Genomic DNA, 20,183 nt, shown 5'->3' on the forward strand with positions numbered 1-20,183 from the left:
AGAAAAAGCCTTTTATTATTAATAAATAATCTGATACAAGTACCAAAAGTATTGGCCTCTAGGGCTTACACCAACAGGTTATTCGTGACGATTTTAATATTTTGTGAACCTACTGATGTTAGAGGCCTTTGGAATGAGTTTTTTTACACATATGGCAGAGGATTATCAAACAACTAACAATGTTATGGAATTAGACTTGACTAATATGTTGGTGAAGGACTTGAATGAACTCTTAAACCTAAATGGTAAAAAAATGAAGATTCTGATCTCCCATCTTTACCCCCCTAATACAATAGACGGAGATGCAATTCCAAGTCTCATAAAAGAGGAGTTAGCGGTCGATATCCCCAATGAAGATATTGAATCTGTTGCTAAGTTAAATAATTATCAAATGATTGCATTCAAAACCATTATGAATGTAATTATTCAAAAACACAATGGGGTTTTTTTTGTTGATGGTTCATGAGGAACAGGTAAAACATTCCTTTATCGAACATTAATGGAAAGTTTAATAAGTAGATGAGAAATTATCTTAGCAACTGCATCATCTCGTATAGCTGCAACATTATTTCCCGGTGGTAGGACTGCACACTCTCGATTTAAGATACCTATTGATATACAATTGAGTTCTATTTATGGTATTCAAAAGCAAAAAGATCTTGCAAATCTCATTAGATTTGTTGCCACAATAATTTGGGATGAAACACCAATGACAAACAAAAAAAGTTTGGAAGCCTTAGATCGATCATTCCAAGACATTTGTAGCAATAGTGCTCCATTTGGTGGAAAAGTTCTGATCATGGGGGGAGATTTTGGTCAAGTTCTTCCCGTTGTAAGAAAAGGTACTAAGGAACAGATGATCTCAACGTGTATTGTTCAATCCCATTTATGGGATCATACCAAGATTTTGTGTTTGCGTCAAAATATGTGATCATTGCATGATCAAGAGTTTGAAGAATGTCTTATTCGCATTGGTGATGGTGTTGAACCTACCAAACCAGATGACATGGTGAGGTTACCTTCATAGATTTCAATCCCATGGGAAAATGAACATTCCATACAAGTACTTATCCAACATATTTTTCCAAATTTAGAATTGCATGGTTAGGATGCCCCATATATGGTACAAAGAGCTATTTTGACACCAACAAATGATGATATCCAGAAATTGAATGATATGATTATCGATCAGTTTCTAGGAGAAGAACATAATTTGTTGTTGTTTGACGAGGTTGAAGGGGATAACCATAATTTGTACCAGCAAGAATTCTTAAACTCAATTGCACAAAGTATTTTTCCACCACATATTCTAAAGATTAAAAAGGGTGCATCGTTGATGTTGTTACGAAATCTATATCATAGATATGGATTGTGTAATGGGACACGATTATTATGTCGTGGTTTATTTATGAATATGTTGGATGTGGAAATCTTGACAGAAAATAACGCAGGAAAACGAGTTTTTTTGCCTTTTGTCCTTAGTATAAAGAAATTTCTTGTGCGACTAAGTTTTGTAATTACTATAAATAAATCACAAGGACAAACCATTCCAAATGTTGGAATATATCTTCCACGACATAGTTTTAGTCATGGACAGTTATATGTGGCTTTATCCAGGGGTGTTTCACAAACTACGACAAGAGTTTTAACCAGGGAAGGAAAATTGAAAGGAAAAGATGGTGACTACGTAAAAAATGTAGTCTTCAAACAAATTCTTTTATCGCACCCGCCAATATTTATTAAGTACATTAAAAGAAATTGCTCACACATTGATTCCCATTTTTGTTACACAACATACCAAGATTATATTGTATTATTTATATCATAACTAAATATAATTTTCTTTATCTTTAATATACAGTCAAACTAGAACACTGTGAAATCTTCCAATTATGTAAAGAGTTGAGACGAAAGAATGTTGAAACTTGCTTCGACATAAAAGTAAGTTATACTTAATCATTTGTTTTATGCTTTTATGTTATATATCAATTGGGTCATACTTATTATCACTATTATTATGCAATAAACTTTAGATAGGAGACTTTGAAGATAAATGGAACACATGGAAGGATGAACAAATCATTTCATCCATCGACAAACTCGATAATAAGGTGTATTTACCTTTTTTATAATACGTATAAAAAACTGTTTCTTGCATTTTCACCACTATTTCACTAACATTTTTATCATCCTTATTGAAACAGGTCAAACGTCTAAAAATTTACTTTGTCGGTTGGAGCTCCACAGTGATAACAGATAAAACACAACTTTGGAAAATGGTGAAAAGAGAAATAATATCTCAAAGGATGGAGTGGTTTTTATTTAATTCATTTAAGAATATTTTTCTCTCTATAATATTTTTGAATGCATGAATTTAACTTCTATTTATGGTTTATGTAAATAAAACCTTATATATTTACTAAGTCCATTGTTTTCCTTTTTTACCAGAAATCCAGGTAATTCAGAACTAAGTCATAGTTGTTGTTCTACCAAATATAGACTAAAATAAAGTATCTCCATTCTCCAGATATTTATTTGTGTCATAATAGACCATATTATATTCAAACGAGTCAAATATTTTGAATGTATTTCTTTGATGATATGACATTTCGTCATGTATTTGTAGTTTTTTAAATCTCAAGAGCGTATTGATAAATGGATGTACGAAGAATTGATTCGAATCTTTATAAGGTAGAAAAAACTATATTACACTACTTACTATTAATTTTACTATCTTTTTCTCTAAAAAAATATAATTGAAGAATCTTACATTTTTTCTTTACCATGGAAAACAATTGCAGGGAAAAAGAAAATACTTCGAATACAAAATTTAGGTTCGACATTCCTCTTAAAGAACGTCATTGATTACACAATATCAATAGTACTTTGCATGCTTTAATCTAATTTTGAATATCTTTGTTTACCATTTTCAAAGTGTAATAATATTATTTTTAATGCGACGTACAATAGAAACCTCATAAAAAGAAAAACAAACATCTATTTTTCTCTGTTGTGCGCATTAAAAAAAGCGGGCAGACGGGCACGGGAGTGCCCGTTTGAACGCTAGTTCTTAGAATGAGATTTTTTTTTTTGGTGAGAAACTGACGAAGATGGTTTTCAAAAAGTGATATCCCCTTTTTACGCAAGGCATTGTTTGGATTTATTCAAAAAAATCATCAAAATTGTTTTTTCCCTCCACCAATAAGAGAGAGCCACCAATATGAGTGTGGAGAAAGGACTCTCGTACTGGGACACGTGGCAGCTGCTGGCTGGAGAAGAAGAAATATTTTTTCAATAATTCTGATTTTTTATTAACCTATTTATTTAAATTTCTATCTTTTAATTGAATGATAAGGGAATGCAAGGATAACAAATATAGGCCATTGATTAATTTGAATCAATTATTCAGATTAAATCAAAGAAACACACATAATTTAAAATGTCAAAGTTGCCCCCTCTAAAAGTTTCTTAAATCAATTAAAATAACAAAAATTCACAACTTCTTAAATAAATATGATAAAAATAAAATAAAAGCAAGGAAAATTCTATCTAATTATTTCTGACAATTTGACAAGAGAATAAAAATAAAATGACTGATCATGAATAAATCGGGCACAAAAATGCCCAAAAAATTGAACCGAGTGCACAACAATGATCGGTACGAAATAAATTTCTCGAAAACATACAGGTTTTGATCAAAATTTGAAACAAAAAATGATCAGATAAAAGGCTCAGACTTATCACAATATGACTGAAAAATTAGTCAAAAGATAAAATGAGCACACCATATTAAACTACGCGAACCGTGAATTAATAATACTGACATCTGCAAGTTCAATTTCAAAACTTTTTAACCGCTGATTTTACGTGTATTTGAGAAACGGGTCAATCGGTCTGTCTGTAGTTCAAAAATTTATTCTGGACGATATTCTAGCCATTATGCACGGTGAAAGACATGTTATACTATGTAGATGATGCAAAGTAAAAATAAAGTTAGATGCATGGAAGTTTTAAAATGCCCAGACAAAATTTGGGTATGACAATATGTAATAAAATTGATTTATAAATGAAAACACAAATTAATATATACTTACGCGTGGTAAAACGGGCTCAAATAACATTCTTTGTTATCTTCTATCAACATGTCTTTTAAGTAAACCTTGATATTGTTTTCTACCGCACCACCATGAAGGCTAATGGAATTTGGATCTATGATAAAATACTTTCTTATACTCCTTTCAACACACATCTCATGCAAGTACCTGCAAGAATTAAATGTTTATTGCTAAAGTACGAGAATGTATGAATATAAATATAAATGATCAATGTAAAAATTATATTTACGAGCACCACAATTATAATATCGTAACATCTAACCATTCACCCCTTTCAAAAATTCCTTAATATTATACTTAGGAAATACGTAATATTGATATGGAACCTGAATTAATTGAATATTCTCGTAGATTTCTGGAAGACCCTCTAATATCATTTTTAGTCTTTGAATATTATCTACTTGTTATGGTGTGGTTTCAATATTGTCTTGGTGGGCATACCAACTTCCTTTTGTATTTGTACCATCCATTACTTTCTCTTGAATGTCCAACTGATTCGAATTTGTTTGGTTGAGTAAACATAACGAACTCAATCTATGCATCATAAAAACAACAGAAATACAATACAAAAATTAAAACACAAATGATAATAACAACAACATACAATAATTTTTTTTTAAATTTATACATATACCTCAAGCACATCGCGGGTACATTTCACGAATATCCTCTCATACTTCTCATTATTCTCCTTCTTTCGCTCCACCTCAGCCAACCTCTCTCACTCCTCTTGCTCCTTCTGGACCAGTTCTCACACCTGCTACAAAAACCTCTCAGTCTCCTCCTTAAACACCCTCTCCCGCTCATTCATTTGCACCCTCCAACGTTTCTCATGATTTTCGCTTCTCCCTTTCCTCCACCAACTTAACAACAACTATCTTTCCATTAACTTCCTTACAAAAATCTTGAAGCCAATGCCTTTTCAAAGACCACGAACACGCCCAGGATGCTCCTCGACTCCAATCGCTTCAACCAAGATGTCATGACGATCTTCTGGAACGAAAAGACCGGGTTTGGATTGTTCAACCAATACGTCCTACAACACATATAAAATTTCATCTTTACTATGTTGATTTAACCAAAATAAATTATATTATTGAAAAAAGAATCTACTTACAATCTTTTTAGCCACTTAGCCTCTGATGTGAACTCATCGCCTTTTCTTTGACGTGCCCTCTTCCATTTCTCATGGCGTGATGGTGGAGATGAAATGTGATCAAGGCTTATAGAATCACCCAACTCTTATTCCCTTTGTTTTCTTTTTTCTTCAATCATCTTCTTTTCAAGTTTGTCATATCCTCCACGAGACAATCTATATGGATAGACATTTCTAGATCTATTAAGATTTCCTTTTTAGCTCTTAGCAAAGAATTCGGGAGTGGTGCAAGACTTTACAAATTCCTCCAAACAATCCTGATCAATATATTAATACATCAGGTATTGAGGCTTTTTTTTTTATTTTTAGTTGTTGGATGAGTAATATAATCATGAGTGAGTTGTGTCTTAAAGTCCCTCCAACAATCACTAGCATATGTAAGCACCTTCTTTTTCACCTTACTATCATTTGGACTAACATTAAACACTTTCTATGATAACACAATAGAGTTGTTATCAGTATTAAACAAATAATTAAATGATCATACATACTTGTAAAATAAATAATAAAATTCAATATAAATACCGTAATATCGGTCCATAAGCTGTTTTTCAAATTATTGTCAACGTCGTGCCAATTATCCAACAAAATACCCACTTTACTTCTACCTTGTAACGCAATGTAACTCGTAAAACCCTCAGCATGTTCACCATAAGCCTTGCCTGTTGGAACATCAACTTTAACTGGGTAGCGAATACCGTTTTCGTGAGATTTTTTCACCTTGGTATACATTGTCGGTTTTTAGAGAAAACCGACGTGTATTCATTAATTAAAAATAAGCAAAAGCGCTATAATGCCATATTAAAAAAAACTCAATTAAAATATCTTTTACGTTGGATTTCATGGAAAATCGAGGTATATGAGTACATAAAAAAAGTTTTAAAAAAAGTAATTAGTAAATATCTACATAATATATTACCTCTCAGTTGGTACATGTAATCGAGATTAATAGAAATAAAAAATAATAAAATAATAAAAATATTAACAAAGAAAAAAAGGTAGCTGAAAATGCGTCAAGTGAGAAATAATAAATAAATCATAGAAAATAAAAATAACATAAAATATAGTAGCCGAAAGGAATTAAAAATTTATTTTAGTTATTTGATGGTGAACTAACGAACTTGATTGTATTTTATTTTTGATATGATGTTAAACTTATTTTAGTTGTATTAGTTATAGTCAAGTGAGAATTTTTTGTACATGATAGTGGAGAATAAACAAATAAATATATAATATTTGAATAAAAAATATCGTAAACTGATCAACCGAAGTAAATCAAACCAAATCAAATCAAACAAGTTAGTTTCTTCAATTTTATTTTTAAAAATATTAAAAACTGAAATAAACAAATCGATGATAATATCATCGTTTTGAAAGAGTAACCGTCATAAATTTACTTTGCTGGTTGAAGCTCCACAGTGATAACAAATAAAACACAACTTTGGAAAATGGTGAAAAGAGAAATAATATCTCAAAGGATGGAGAGATTTTTATTTAATTCATTTAAGAATATTTTTCTCTCTAGAATATTTTTGAATTCATAAATTTAACTTCTATTTGTGGTTTATGTAAATAAAACCTTATATATTTACTAAGTCCATTGTTTTCCTTTTTTTACCAGAAATCCAAGTAATTCAGAAATAAGTCATAGTTGTTGTTCTACCAAATATAGACTAAAATAAAGTATCTCCATTCTCCAGGTATTTATTTGTGTCATAATAAACCATATTATATTCAAACGAGTCAAATATTTTGAATGTCTTTCTTTGATGATATGACATTTCGTCATGTATTTGTAGTTTTTTAAATCTCAAGAGCGTACTGATAAATGGATGTACGAAGAATTGATTCGAATCTTTATAAGGTAGAAAAAACTATATTACACTACTTACTATTAATTTTACTATCTTTTTCTCTAAAAAAAATCTAATTGAAGAGTCTTACATTTTTTCTTTACCATGGAAAACAATTGCAGCGAAAAAGAAAATATTTCAAATAAAGATTTCAGGTTCGATATTCCTCTTAAAGAACGTCATTGACTACACAATATCAATAGTACTTTGCATGCTTTAATCTAATTTTGAATATCTTTGTTTACCATTTTCAAAGTGTAATAATATTATTTTTAATGCGACGTACAATAGAAACCTCATAAAAAGAAAAATCAACATCTATTTTTCTCTATTGTGCGCATTAATAAAAGAGGGCAGACGGGGACGGAATGCTAGTTTCTAAGAATGAGATTTTTTTTTTGGTGAGAAACTGATGAAGATGGTTCTCAAAAAGTGAGATCCCCTTTTTACGCAAGGCATTGTTTGGATTTATTCAAAAAAATCATCAAAACTGTTGTTTTCCCTCCACCAATAAGAGAGAGCCACCAATATGAGTGTGGAGAAAGGACTCCCGTAATGGGACGCGTGGCAACTGCTGGCTGGAGAAGAAGAGATTTTTTACAACAATTCTGATTTTTTATTAATCTATTTATTTAAATTTCTATTTTTTAATTGAATGATAAGGGAATGCAAGGATAACACATATAGGCCATTGATTAATTTGAATCAACTATTCAGATTAAATCAAAGAAACACACATAATTTAAAATGTCAAAGTTGCCCCCTCTAAAAGTTTCTTAAATCAATTAAAACAACTAAAATTCACAACTTCTTAAATAAATATGATAAAAATAAAATGAAAGCAAGGAAAATTCCATCTAATTATTTCTGACAATTTGACAAAATAATAAAAATAAAATGACTGATCATGAATAAATCGGGCGCAAAAATGTCCAAAAAATTAAACCGAGTGCACCACAATGATCGGTGCGAAATAAATTTCTCGAAAACATATAGGTTTTGATCAAAATTTGAAATAAAAAATGATCAGATAAAAGGCTAAGACTTATCACAATACGACTGAAAAATTAGTCAAAAGATAAAATGAGCACACCAGATTAAACTACGCAAACCGTGAATTAATAATACTGACATCTGCAAGCTGAATTTTGAAACTTTTTAACCGCTGATTTTACGTGTATTTGAGAAACGGGTCAATCAGTCTGTATGTAGTTCAAAATTGTATTCTGGACGATATTCTAGGCATTATGCCCGGTGAAAGACATGTTATACTATGCAGATGGTGCAAAGTAAAAATAAAGTCAGATGTATGGAAGTTTTAAAATGCCCGGACAAAATTTGGGTATGATAATATGTAATAAAATTGATTTATAAATGAAAACAAAAATTAATATATACTTTCTATGATAACACAATAGAGTTGTTATCAGTATTAAACAAATTATTAAATGATCATACATACTTGTAAAACAAATAATAAAATTCAATATAAATACCGTAATATCGGTCCATAAGCTATTTTTCAAATTATTGTCAACGTCGTGCCAACTATCCAACAAAATACTCATTTTACTTCTACCTTGTAACGCAATGTAACTCGTAAAATCCTCAACATATTCACCATAAGCCTTGCCTGTTGCAACATCAACTTTAACCGGGTAGCGAATACCATTTTCATGGGATTGTTTCACCTTGGTATACATCATGGCACCTCTTGTTTTTCTCTTACGTTTTATATTGTAGAGGTAGTTGTATGAGTCGTGGAGGCGGGATTCATCGAGACACCATCTTTCGGGTGAGTCGTTGGTGTTGTATGGGAGTTGTTTGTCATATCGACCATGACTATCTAAATAAAGAATAATAACAGAGACGCCATTTCAGTGATACTAACACTAATACAAGTGAAAACTAATGCAAGGGTAACAAATGGAAATACATTATTTCAGGGAAAAACAAATGCAATTAGGCCATGACTGATGAGATATAAACAAAATGAAAAAAATAATGATCAAGAGAAACCATTTCATTGTCAACGTCGTGCCAACTATCCAACAAAATACTCACTTTACTTCTACCTTATAACTCGAGTTGATATAAACTATTTAAGTGATATGAACTAAAAACATTTCAGTAATAAAAATAAAAATGTGATAAAGAAGTACCTCAAACGTGATGACAAAAATTCAATTAAGGTTGGAAACAGAGATGATGTTCGTATTTTAATGAGAGTGACGATGGAAATCGCCAAGAGTTAGAAAAGTTTTGATGAGAGAGTGAATATGAAAATTATCTAGGCTTTCTACGCAGAGAATGACGATGAAGTTAGAGCGTTGATAGGTAAACGAAAAATTAAAGACCAATTCTTTGAAGTATTTCATGCAAAATAATATATTGTCGGTTTTTAGAGAAAACCGACGTGTATTCATTAATTAAAAAAAAGCAAAAGCGCTATAATGCCATATTCAAAAAACTCAATTAAAATATCTTTTACGTTGGATTTCAAGGAAAATCGAGGTATATGAGTTCATAAAAAAAAGTTTTTAAAAAAGTAATTAATAAATATCTACACAATATATTACCTCTCAGTTGGTACATGAATCGAGATTAATAGAAATAAAAAATAATAAAATAATAAAAATATTAACAAAGAAAAAAAGGTAGCTGAAAATGCGTCAAGTGAGAAATACTAAATAAATCATAGAAAATAAAAATAACATAAAATATAGTAGCCGAAAGGAATTAAAAATTTATTTTAGTTATTTGATGGTGAACTAACGAACTTGATTGTATTTTATTTTTGATATGATGTTGAACTTATTTTAGTTGTATTAATCATAGTCAAGTGAGAATTTTTTTGTATATGATAGTGGAGAATAAACAAATAATTATATAATATTTGAATAAAAAATATCGTAAACTAATCAACCTAAGTAAACCAAATCAAATCAGTTCGTTTGTTCAATTTTATTTTTTAAAAATATTAAAAACTGAAATAAACAAATCGATGATAATATCATCGTTTTGAAAGAGTAACCATCATAAATTTGTATGTACAGAAAACTCCAAAGTAACTTGGAAATTAAGATGACCACTTTCATTGTGTGATTCTCATTACTTAAGTACTATAAATATACACACACACGTAAAAGTATTCTCAACTTCCAACCTAAAACTGAGAAAACATCATTTTGTGTCTAAAACTGTTGGAAACAAAGGTGATAAGTAATCATGTCAGTTTCAGCAACATCATCACTAGTTGCTCCTCCAACCATTAATAATTTATCTAGACGTTCCGCAAATTATCATCCCAACATTTGGGGGAATCATTTTATTCAATATCTATCGGAGGAACCTATGGTGTTAATTTTACTTCATTTTCATTAAGCTAACTTTATTTTTTGAATGGAACATCTAAAAAAATTTATGCATGCAGGAATTGGATGAAATAATGAAGCAGATTATACTGCTAAAAGAAAACGTGAGGCAGATGCTACTCCCTACAAACCCTTTGAATGATGCTAATTTGATCGATTCAATCCAACGTTTGGGGTTATACCATCATTTTGAGCATGAGATCGGAGAATTATTGCAACATATTCACAATAATTATGTTCAAAATGGAACAATAACTCTCAATTTTAACGAAGATCTTCATTCTATTGCACTTGTCTTCAGGTTACTAAGACAACATGGATATCCCATATTGCCGGGTACGTAGGCCCCACTTTACTGCTTATTTTTAATGGTGTAAATAAAACATAACCACGTGTTATATATATTATCGTGTTCTCAGATGTTTTTCAAAAGTTCAAAAATGAGCAAGGAAACTTCAATGAAACCCTTGTTGGTGACGTTGAGGGAATGTTAAGTTTGTATGAAGCCACACATTTAAGGATTCATGGAGAAGAATTATTAGATGAAGCACTTTCTTTCACTTCCTCACACCTTAAAATGATGACTACTCAATTAAGTCCTTCTCTTGCTACTAAAATTAATCATAGCTTAAAGAGGCCACTCTTCAAAAACATGCCTAGATTGTTGGAATAAATTTAAATGTGTATGGGGGAGTTCAAAAGTTTATTCTCTTGGGTAATCAAACTATCCTAGGGACCTGATAGTATTCATTACTGCATTTAATTACTTGTCCTTTCTTGTCTGGCCTTATCTCTATATAAGGACCAGACCTCTTTGTAAAACATTAAGACATTTGAATATAAGTGAAGATTATAGAGAAAAGTCTGTTCCTCCTCCCTCCGTCCAAAACCTTATATCTTGTGTCTTCAAATTGGCATCAGAGCTCATGGCGAGCCTGACCAGTCAAATGCCGTTGCCACGGCTGACGAAGTCCAATTATGAGAATTGGAGCATCCAGATGAAAGCGTTGCTGGGCTCATTGGATGCGTGGGAAGTCACCAATGATGGCTTTGAAGATCCAGGTAACACAACAGGTCTCAATGCCGCCCAGACGAAGGCGTTGAAAGAGACGCAGTCGAAAGACAAAGCAGCATTATACATGCTGTTCAGAGCAGTGGACGAATCAGCATTCGAAAAGATTGCTGGTTCAACCACGTCGAAGGGGAGATGGAGAGGATGAAGATGAAGGAGACAGAGTCCGTAGCGGACTATATTACGCGCGTGCAGACAGTGGCGAATCAGATGAGTCGAAATGGAGAGGCAATGACAGAGGGCCGAATTGTCGAAAAGATTCTAAGATCTTTAACGGACAAGTTCGAAAACATTGTGTGCGCTATAGAGGAAGCAAAGGACCTTTCGACAATCACTGTCGAAGAGGTTGCTGGGTCGCTCGAAGCACATGAGCAGCGAAAAATGAAAAAGAAAGAAGAGGCAATCGAAGAGGCAGATTCGAGCAGAGATGAAAAGGCACTCTTCTCTCAAAACTGGAGAGGGAGAGGACGTGGTCATGGAGGACGTGATGGCGGTCGAAGCTACAAAAACTATAGTTTCGACAGAGGACAATCTAGCCAACAAAACTGGCATGGTAGAGGTCGAAATCAAAGAGGTGGAAGAACAAATTACAACAGTATCGAATGCTATAAGTGCAACAAACAGGGGCATTACGCGAAGGATTGCAATTCCTACAGTTGCCACAACTGTGGAAAGATGGGACATCTTGCAAGAGACTGTCGATCGAGGAGGAGAGTTGAAGAAACGTCTAACTTTGCCCTAGAATCAGAATCGAACTCGGGACCTCTCGCACCCAAATCGAATGAAGGATTCTTGTTAATGGCGCAGAAGGAAGAAGATGCAGAGAGTGACACAATGTGGTACCTCGACTCAGGTGCAAGCAATCACATGTGTGGTCACAAACACCTGTTCAAAGAATTAAAGACTGTCGAAGATGGACACGTCTCATTTGGAGATGCCTCGAAAGTGAAGGTCGAAGGAAAAGGAACTATATGTTTCTTACAGAAAAAAGGTGTAGTAGGATCAATCGAAGGAGTCTACTATGTACCAAATCTCAAAGCAAATATCTTGAGTTTGGGACAACTAACAGAGAAGGGGTATTCGATACTCATGAAGGATCGAAACCTGCAGCTGAAGGACAAGACAGGACGTCTAGTTACCTTAGTCGAAATGGGGAAGAATCGAATGTATAAGCTGAACCTGAAGAGCATTCGAGAGAAATGCTTGCATGTTAATGTCGAAGACCAAGCATCCCTATGGCACTTGCGTTTTGGACACTTACATCAGGCTGGACTAAGAAGACTGTCGAAGAAGAATATGGTGCATGGACTACCAGACGTGGAGTTCGATGAAAAATTCTGTGAAGACTGTGTTTTTGGCAAGCAAACCAGAACATCCTTTCAAAAGAAGGCAGAATATCAGGCAAAGCAAATTCTGGAACTAATCCACACTGACATATGTGGACCAATCACTCCAGAATCATTCAGTGGCAAGAAATACTTCATTTCTTTCATCGATGACTATTCGAGAAAGACTTGGGTGTATTTTCTGAAGGAGAAGTCTGAAGCATTCGAGACATTTAGAAAGTTTAAAGTGATGGTTGAAAATGCAACTGACAGACGCATCAAAGCGCTTCGATCAGACAGAGGAGGAGAATATACTTCGACAGCATTCATGAAGTACTGTGAGGAACAAGGCATAAGAAGATTTCTGACCACAGCATACTCACCTCAACAAAATGGAGTAGCTGAGAGGAAGAATCGAACAGTGCTTGATATGGTTTGATCAATGCTGAAGAGCAAGAACATGTCGAAGGAATTTTGGGCAGAAGCTGTACAATGTGCAGTTTATGTCCAGAATAGATGTCCTCACTCGAAGCTTGGAGACATAACACCTCAAGAAGCCTGGAGTGGACAGAAGCCAACTGTGTCTCACTTTAGAATTTTTGGAAGCGTGGCTTATGCACATGTGCCTGATCAAAGGAGAACGAAGCTGGAGGATAAGAGTCAGAAGTATATACTTATTGGGTATGATGAGAAATCGAAAGGCTATAGGCTTTTCGACCCAATAAACAAAAAGGTGATTGTAAGCAGGGACGTTCGAGTAAATGAAGCAAGCAGATGGGACTGGAGCAGTTCGATTGAAGCTCTCGTCGAAGAAGAAGAAGCAGCACCAGTTGTTGTGCCAACAGACACTTCGATAGAACCTGAAGATTCCGATGATGAAAATGAGCCTTCACAATCCAGATTAAGAAGTCTGCAAGATTTGTATGAAAACACAGAAGAGGTACACCTTGTATGCTTGCTGGCAGATACTGAAGATGTGAGTTTCGAAGAAGCTATGAGAAATCGAAACTGGAAGAATGCAATGGATGAAGAAATCAAAGCCATCGAAAAGAACAATACTTGGGAACTAGCAGAGTTACCAAAAGGAAGTCAGACTATTGGCGTGAAGTGGGTATTTAAGAAGAAGATGAATGCTGAAGGCGAGATCGAAAGATACAAAGCAAGGCTGGTAGCGAAAGGCTATAAGCAGAAAGCAGGAATTGATTATGATGAAGTGTTTGCGCCTGTTGCCAGAATGGAAACTATTCGATTACTCATTTCACATGCAGCTCAATACAAATGGCCAATACATCAGATGGATGTCAAGTCAGCGTTCCTGAATGGTGTGCTCGAAGAAGAAGTGTACGTCGAACAGCCACCAGGATATATGAAGATCGAATGCGAAGGCAAAGTGCTGAGATTGAAGAAAGCACTCTATGGGCTGAAGCAAGCGCCAAGAGCGTGGAATACTCGAATAAACACGTACTTCAAAGAAAATGGCTTTCAGCAATGTCCTTATGAACATGCTGTATATGTAAAGAAGGCCGGAGAAAGATTGCTGCTTGTTGCCCTCTACGTCGATGACCTGATTTTTCTGGGCAACAACAAACAGTTAATTGAAGAATTCAAAAGAGAAATGACACAGGAATTCGAGATGACAGACTTAGGTCTGATGAAATATTTTCTTGGACTGGAGGTTCGACAAGAAGAAGATGGCATCTTTGTCTCTCAGGAAAAGTATGCCAAAGATATTCTGAAGAGGTTCAACATGGATAGCTGCAATCCAATTTCGACACCAATGGAACCTGGAGCAAAGCTTTCGAAATTTGATGGGGGAGAACGCGTCGAAGCGAACAAATTTCGAAGCTTGGTTGGAAGCCTCCGATACCTTACTTGCACAAGGCCTGACCTCTCACTAAGTGTGGGAATTGTGAGTCGATTCATGGAGGAACCAGTCTATGCTCACTGGAAAGCTTTAAAGAGAATTCTTCGATACGTCCAAGGAACTGTGTCACTTGGAATGTTTTATTCGAAGGCAGAAGAGTACAAGCTGACTGGATACTCAGATAGTGATTGGTGCGGAGATGTTGATGATCGAAAGAGCACCTCAGGCTATGTTTTCTTCATGGGAAACACTGCTTTCACATGGCTTTCGAGGAAACAGCCAATTGTGACTCTCTCGACGTGTGAAGCTGAATACGTTGCAGCATCTTGGTGCGTGTGTCATGCAATTTGGCTGAGGAGATTGCTAAACAAAATAGAATCGAAGCAGGAAGACGCAACATTGATAAGAGTTGATAACAAATCTGCTATCGAACTGGCGAAGAATCCAGTAAATCACGAAAGGAGCAAGCACATTGACGTCCGCTTCCACTTCATTCGAGAACACGTGAAGGAAGGAAGTGTCGAACTAAAACATGTTGCAAGCAAGGACCAAGCAGCAGACATTTTGACCAAACCACTATCGAAGGAGCTGTTCGATAGAGGCAAGAAGATGTTGGGCATGATTGATCGGAAGAGCATTTAAATTTATGGGGGAGTTTTGTTGGAATAAATTTAAATGTGTATGGGGGAGTTCAAAAGTTTATTCTCTTGGGTAATCAAACTATCCTAGGGACCTGATAGTATTCATTACTGCATTTAATTACTTGTCCTTTCTTGTCTGGCTTTATCTCTATATAAGGACCAGACCTCTTTGTAAAACATTAAGACATTTGAATATAAGTGAAGATTATAGAGAAAAGTCTGTTCCTCCTCCCTCCGTCCAAAACCTTATATCTTGTGTCTTCATAGATTAGTGGCAAGGAATTATATTTCTACTTATGAAGAAGATCCCTCACATGATGCAACTTTGCTATTACTTGCCAAATTAGATTTCAATCTGCTACAAAAACAGCATCAGAAAGAACTTGGTGATATTTCAAAGTAAGTTTAATTACTACATATAGTTGAATAATGAACAAAAAGTTATTTTAATAAACTTATTTTAACAGAGAGTTTTGTTACTCATCTTTAGAAATCAATCACTATATTGGCATGCAAAAGATATCTAATTTATAAATAAAATAACAAATCTTATAGCCCAACAAGTTACAAAATCTTTTATAATATTAATTATATTTAATTATTTAATAATAATATTACTAAGAACTAGATTTTTTATTTCGATTGAAAGATCTTTTAACTCGATTTTGTAGTCGAGCTAACAAAGAGGGTAATAAAAAGTACTTACTTTTTCTTTCGGTTGTTTTTTTCATCAAGGTGAAATAAACAACTTTTTTTTCCAATTGATTTTATACTGAGGTGAAATCAACTTTACAAAACCATTGTCTAAGATTTATTGAAAGAGGATAGAACGTTTTGATCAAGATTGAGTATTTTCTTTTCATGTAATATTAGTTGCTAAAATTATTTTCTCCAAATAGGATTGTAAAAAAATGTTTACTATTGTTAAGAAAACATGGATGTGGTTTGTGTTGTTTAGTTTTAATATTTCTAACAAAAACAATAACAACGTAAGAACAACAATTTGATGGATCAAATATTATATTTATTCAAGTCTCACTCAAGTCGTAAGAAGAAAATGGAATTTGAGTACTAATATAGAGAGATAGTTAGTTTGAGTTTTTTACCCAATAAAATAATATAATCTTTTGGGTGTATTAAGGATTTGGGTAGTTATGTGTCTATAGAAGGTTTTCTATTTTTTGTTTTAAAATAATCTATTGAGAGAGTTTTTTTTTTGTCGTTCAAAAATAGTTTGTGGAGAGAGTTTGCAATTTTTCCGTCCAAAAATTGTAGTGAGAGATGGTTTGTTAATTTTCCGTCCAAAAATTGTAATTGAGAGAGGGTTTACAATTTTTCTGTTCAAAAATTATAATGGAGAGAGGATTTGCAATTTTTCGTTCAAAAATTATAATTGAAAGAAGTTTGCAATTTTTCCGTTCAAAAGTTGTAGTTTGGAAGGTTTGCAATTTTCTCTTTAAAAATTACAATTTTATGAGAGAATTTGTAATTTTGTTTCGTAAAGATTTGAAATTGAATAATGAATTTGTGAGTTTTTCTTTTGAATTTTTTTTGCTCTTTTTATTTTGTGGATATGCTTTCGCGTCCGTAATTTTTTTTTGTTATTTTCCCAACAACGGATATCAGACTAAGGTTTCGATCAATGGAGAAAGGAAGAGTAATAATTATTCAGATCAAATGAGGAAGAAAACAAAAAGATTGAAGAATAATAATTTTACAAATGTGGCTAATCATTATAATTATAATTATCGTTTTGAAGATGAAGTTGATGATAAATTGAAGATATGTGAGACTTTGGATGAAGTGATGATTTGTTGAGTCAGATATTATAGTCATCCAAGTCCTATGTCGGATATTAGGAGGAAAATAGAATTTGAGTGTTAATATACATAGAGATAGTTAGTTTGAGTTTTGTACACAACAAAATATAGTCTTTTGGGTGTATCGGAGATTTTGATAGTTATGTTTATGGAAGGTTTTCTATTTTTCCGTTCAAAACAGTTTGAGTTTGTTGAGAGAGTTTTCTATTTTGTCGTTCAAAAAAATTTGCTGAGAGAGTTTGTAAATTTTCTATCCAAAAATTGTAGTAGAGAGAGTTTGCAATTTTTCCGTCCAAAAATTATAGTTGAAAGAGGGTTTGCAATTTTTCCTTCTATTAAAAATTATAATTGAGCAAGGATTTGCAATTTTTCCGTTCAAAAATTATAATTAAAAGAGGGTTTATAATTTTTCCTTTCCATTCAAAAATTATAATTGAGAGGGTTTGCAATTTTTTCCTTCAAAAATTATAATTGAGAGAGTTTACGATTTTTTCGTTTAAAAATTGCAATTTAGAGTGTTTGCAATTTTCTCTTTAAAAGTTATAATTTAATTAGAGAGTTTGTGATTTTGTTTTTTTGAATTCTTTTTATTTTTATTCTTGTGGGTATGTTTATGCGTCCGTAAAGAATTGTTTTTATTTTTATTTTTCCAACACAACTAACATTGTTTAGTTACATCTATTATATTATTATTATTATTATTATTATTATTATTATTATTATTATTATTATTATTATTATTTTACAGCAGCAAGATGATCACTTATGTCTTGTTAATTGATTATTAAGCTTGGTTTGTTTTCTTTAATTATTTATTAGATGGTGGAAAGAATTGGATTTTGCAACAAAACTGCCATTTGCACGCAATCGAATAGTTGAAGCATACTTTTGGATATTGGGAGGATGTTTTGAGTCTCAATATTCTGTTGGTAGAAAGATAATGACAAAAGTGATGTCATTGACCTCAGTAATTGATGATATATATGATAACTATGGTACAATAGACGAGCTACAACTTTTCACTCAAGCAATTCAAAGGTTTGAGGTTTTTGGAGTTTCCACTTTTCAATATTGAACTATAATTTTGTAGGGAAGTTTAATTATTAACATCAATTTGAACTGGAATTCTAGGTGGGATATGAGTTGCATGGATTTTCTACCAGAATACATGAAATTTTGCTACAAAGCCCTTTTGGATGTTTATGAAGAAATGGAGCAAGAGATGGTTAAAGAAGGAAGAGCTTTTTGTGTATATTATGTCAAAAATGAAGTAAATATTATAACTCTTCAGTTATTCCATAGGGTTACTTCTTTCTAAGAACTAAATGTTGAACTCATTTAATATCTGCATCAGATGAAAAGATTGAGCCAGGCCTACTTGACTGAGGCCAAATGGTTCAGTTGTAATTTTATACCAACAATGGAAGAATACATGGCTCTAGGAATAGTAAATTCTGGTTACTATCTGATCACAGCAACATCTTTCATTGGAATGGGATGCATTGCTACAGAAGAAGTCTTCAAATGGTTAACTAATAACCCAAAAATTGTTAATGCTTCATCAAGAATTGCCAGACTCATGAATGATATTGTTTCCCATGAGGTAATAATGATTAATCAATAAATACCATTTTTTTAAATTTATTAGTATTGTATTCTAAAAATATATGTTTAATATTTTATTTTATATTGAATTAGTTTGAGCAGAAGAGAGGGCATGTTGCCTCTTCTATTGAGTGCTACATGAATGAACATGGTGTAACTAGATCAGATGCAATTAGTGAACTTTCAAGACAAGTTGCAAATGCTTGGAAGGATATGAACGAGGAACTTCTTGATTCAACTCAAGTGCCAAAGCCTCTCCTTATGCGAGTTCTCAATTTATCACGTGTCCTTCATGTGATTTATAGAGATGAAGATTGCTACACTAACTCCCAAGGATCAACAAAGAATGACATAATATCTACCTTGTTGAATCCATGTCCAATATGACAAATTGGATTCATTGTCCATGTTATACACATGTACACATCAATTGCAATATATTTCGGCATAATCAAGGTTTCTAGTAAATATGGAAACTATGACGACTTTGTAAAATCACATGTAAACTATGTATTCAAAAACAAATTTAAGATAAATATCCAGAAGTTTTGAGTCTGGATACCATTTACGTCATATCCAATTATAACAATGCCATCAACATATACCACAATAAAGATGTGTAGACCAGTGGAGGAATATAGGAAGAAACCAGAGTGATCAACTTCACATCTAGTCATACCAAATTGTATCAAGGAAGAGATGAAGGGACCAAACTAAGCATGTGGAGAGTGTTTAACTTATAAAGAGAAAGACGAAGCTGACAAACAAGTCTAGAATTTCCAGGAACAGTAAAACATAGAGGTTGATCCATATAAACTTTCTCTTTTAATTCTCCGTATAAAAATGAATTTTTAATGTCCAACTGATGAAGCAACCAACGATAAATGGTAGCCATCGAGGTGAATTGAAGTGATATTGGCCAACAGAGAAAAAGTGTCACCATAATGGGATAGCATTTCCATGGATTTTGTGACAAGTTTGTCGAAGGCAACGAAGGGATGTGATTCCATTTTGGTTGTTGTTGATAGACTGACTAAATCAGCTTATTTCATTCCAATTAAGAACGATTATCTTTTGCAGAAGTTGGTTGAGTTATATATCGAAAAGATTGTTAGCCTACATGGTATTTTGTCGAGTATTGTGTCAGATAGAGATATGAGATTCACGTCGAGGTTTTGGCAGAGTTTGCAAGAAGAATTGGATACTAAGTTGAAGTTGAGTTCCTCTTATCACTCGCAGACTGATGGACAAACAAAGAATTGGGATAGCTATTTTTTTCTTATTGAGTTCACTTATAATAATAATTTTCATTCGAGTATTAGGATGGCCCCGTTTGAGGTGTTATACGGTAAAAGGTG

At 33.1% G+C, this 20,183-nt stretch overlaps 2 protein-coding genes across 2 annotated transcripts; both read left to right on the forward strand.

Moving 5' to 3' along the window:
- Window positions 1–151: 151 nt before the first annotated feature.
- On the forward strand, window positions 152–1,027 carry LOC127103189 (ATP-dependent DNA helicase RRM3-like). Its single transcript, XM_051040464.1, has 3 exons — window positions 152–458; window positions 537–842; window positions 948–1,027. The coding sequence occupies exons 1-3, from the start codon at window positions 152–154 to the stop codon at window positions 1,025–1,027; spliced, it is 693 nt and encodes a 230-aa protein (XP_050896421.1).
- Window positions 1,028–10,315: 9,288 nt separating this feature from the next.
- On the forward strand, window positions 10,316–19,398 carry LOC127106455 ((-)-germacrene D synthase). Its single transcript, XM_051043749.1, has 8 exons — window positions 10,316–10,481; window positions 10,558–10,834; window positions 10,918–11,161; window positions 15,668–15,799; window positions 18,040–18,258; window positions 18,352–18,490; window positions 18,575–18,823; window positions 18,919–19,398. The coding sequence occupies exons 1-8, from the start codon at window positions 10,353–10,355 to the stop codon at window positions 19,210–19,212; spliced, it is 1,683 nt and encodes a 560-aa protein (XP_050899706.1). The 5' UTR covers window positions 10,316–10,352; the 3' UTR covers window positions 19,213–19,398.
- The last annotated feature ends 785 nt before the right edge of the window (window positions 19,399–20,183 follow it).

Source organism: Lathyrus oleraceus, chromosome 7 (genome assembly GCF_024323335.1).
Source record: "Lathyrus oleraceus cultivar Zhongwan6 chromosome 7, CAAS_Psat_ZW6_1.0, whole genome shotgun sequence".
In the NCBI taxonomy this organism is placed as follows: Eukaryota; Viridiplantae; Streptophyta; class Magnoliopsida; order Fabales; family Fabaceae; genus Lathyrus; species Lathyrus oleraceus.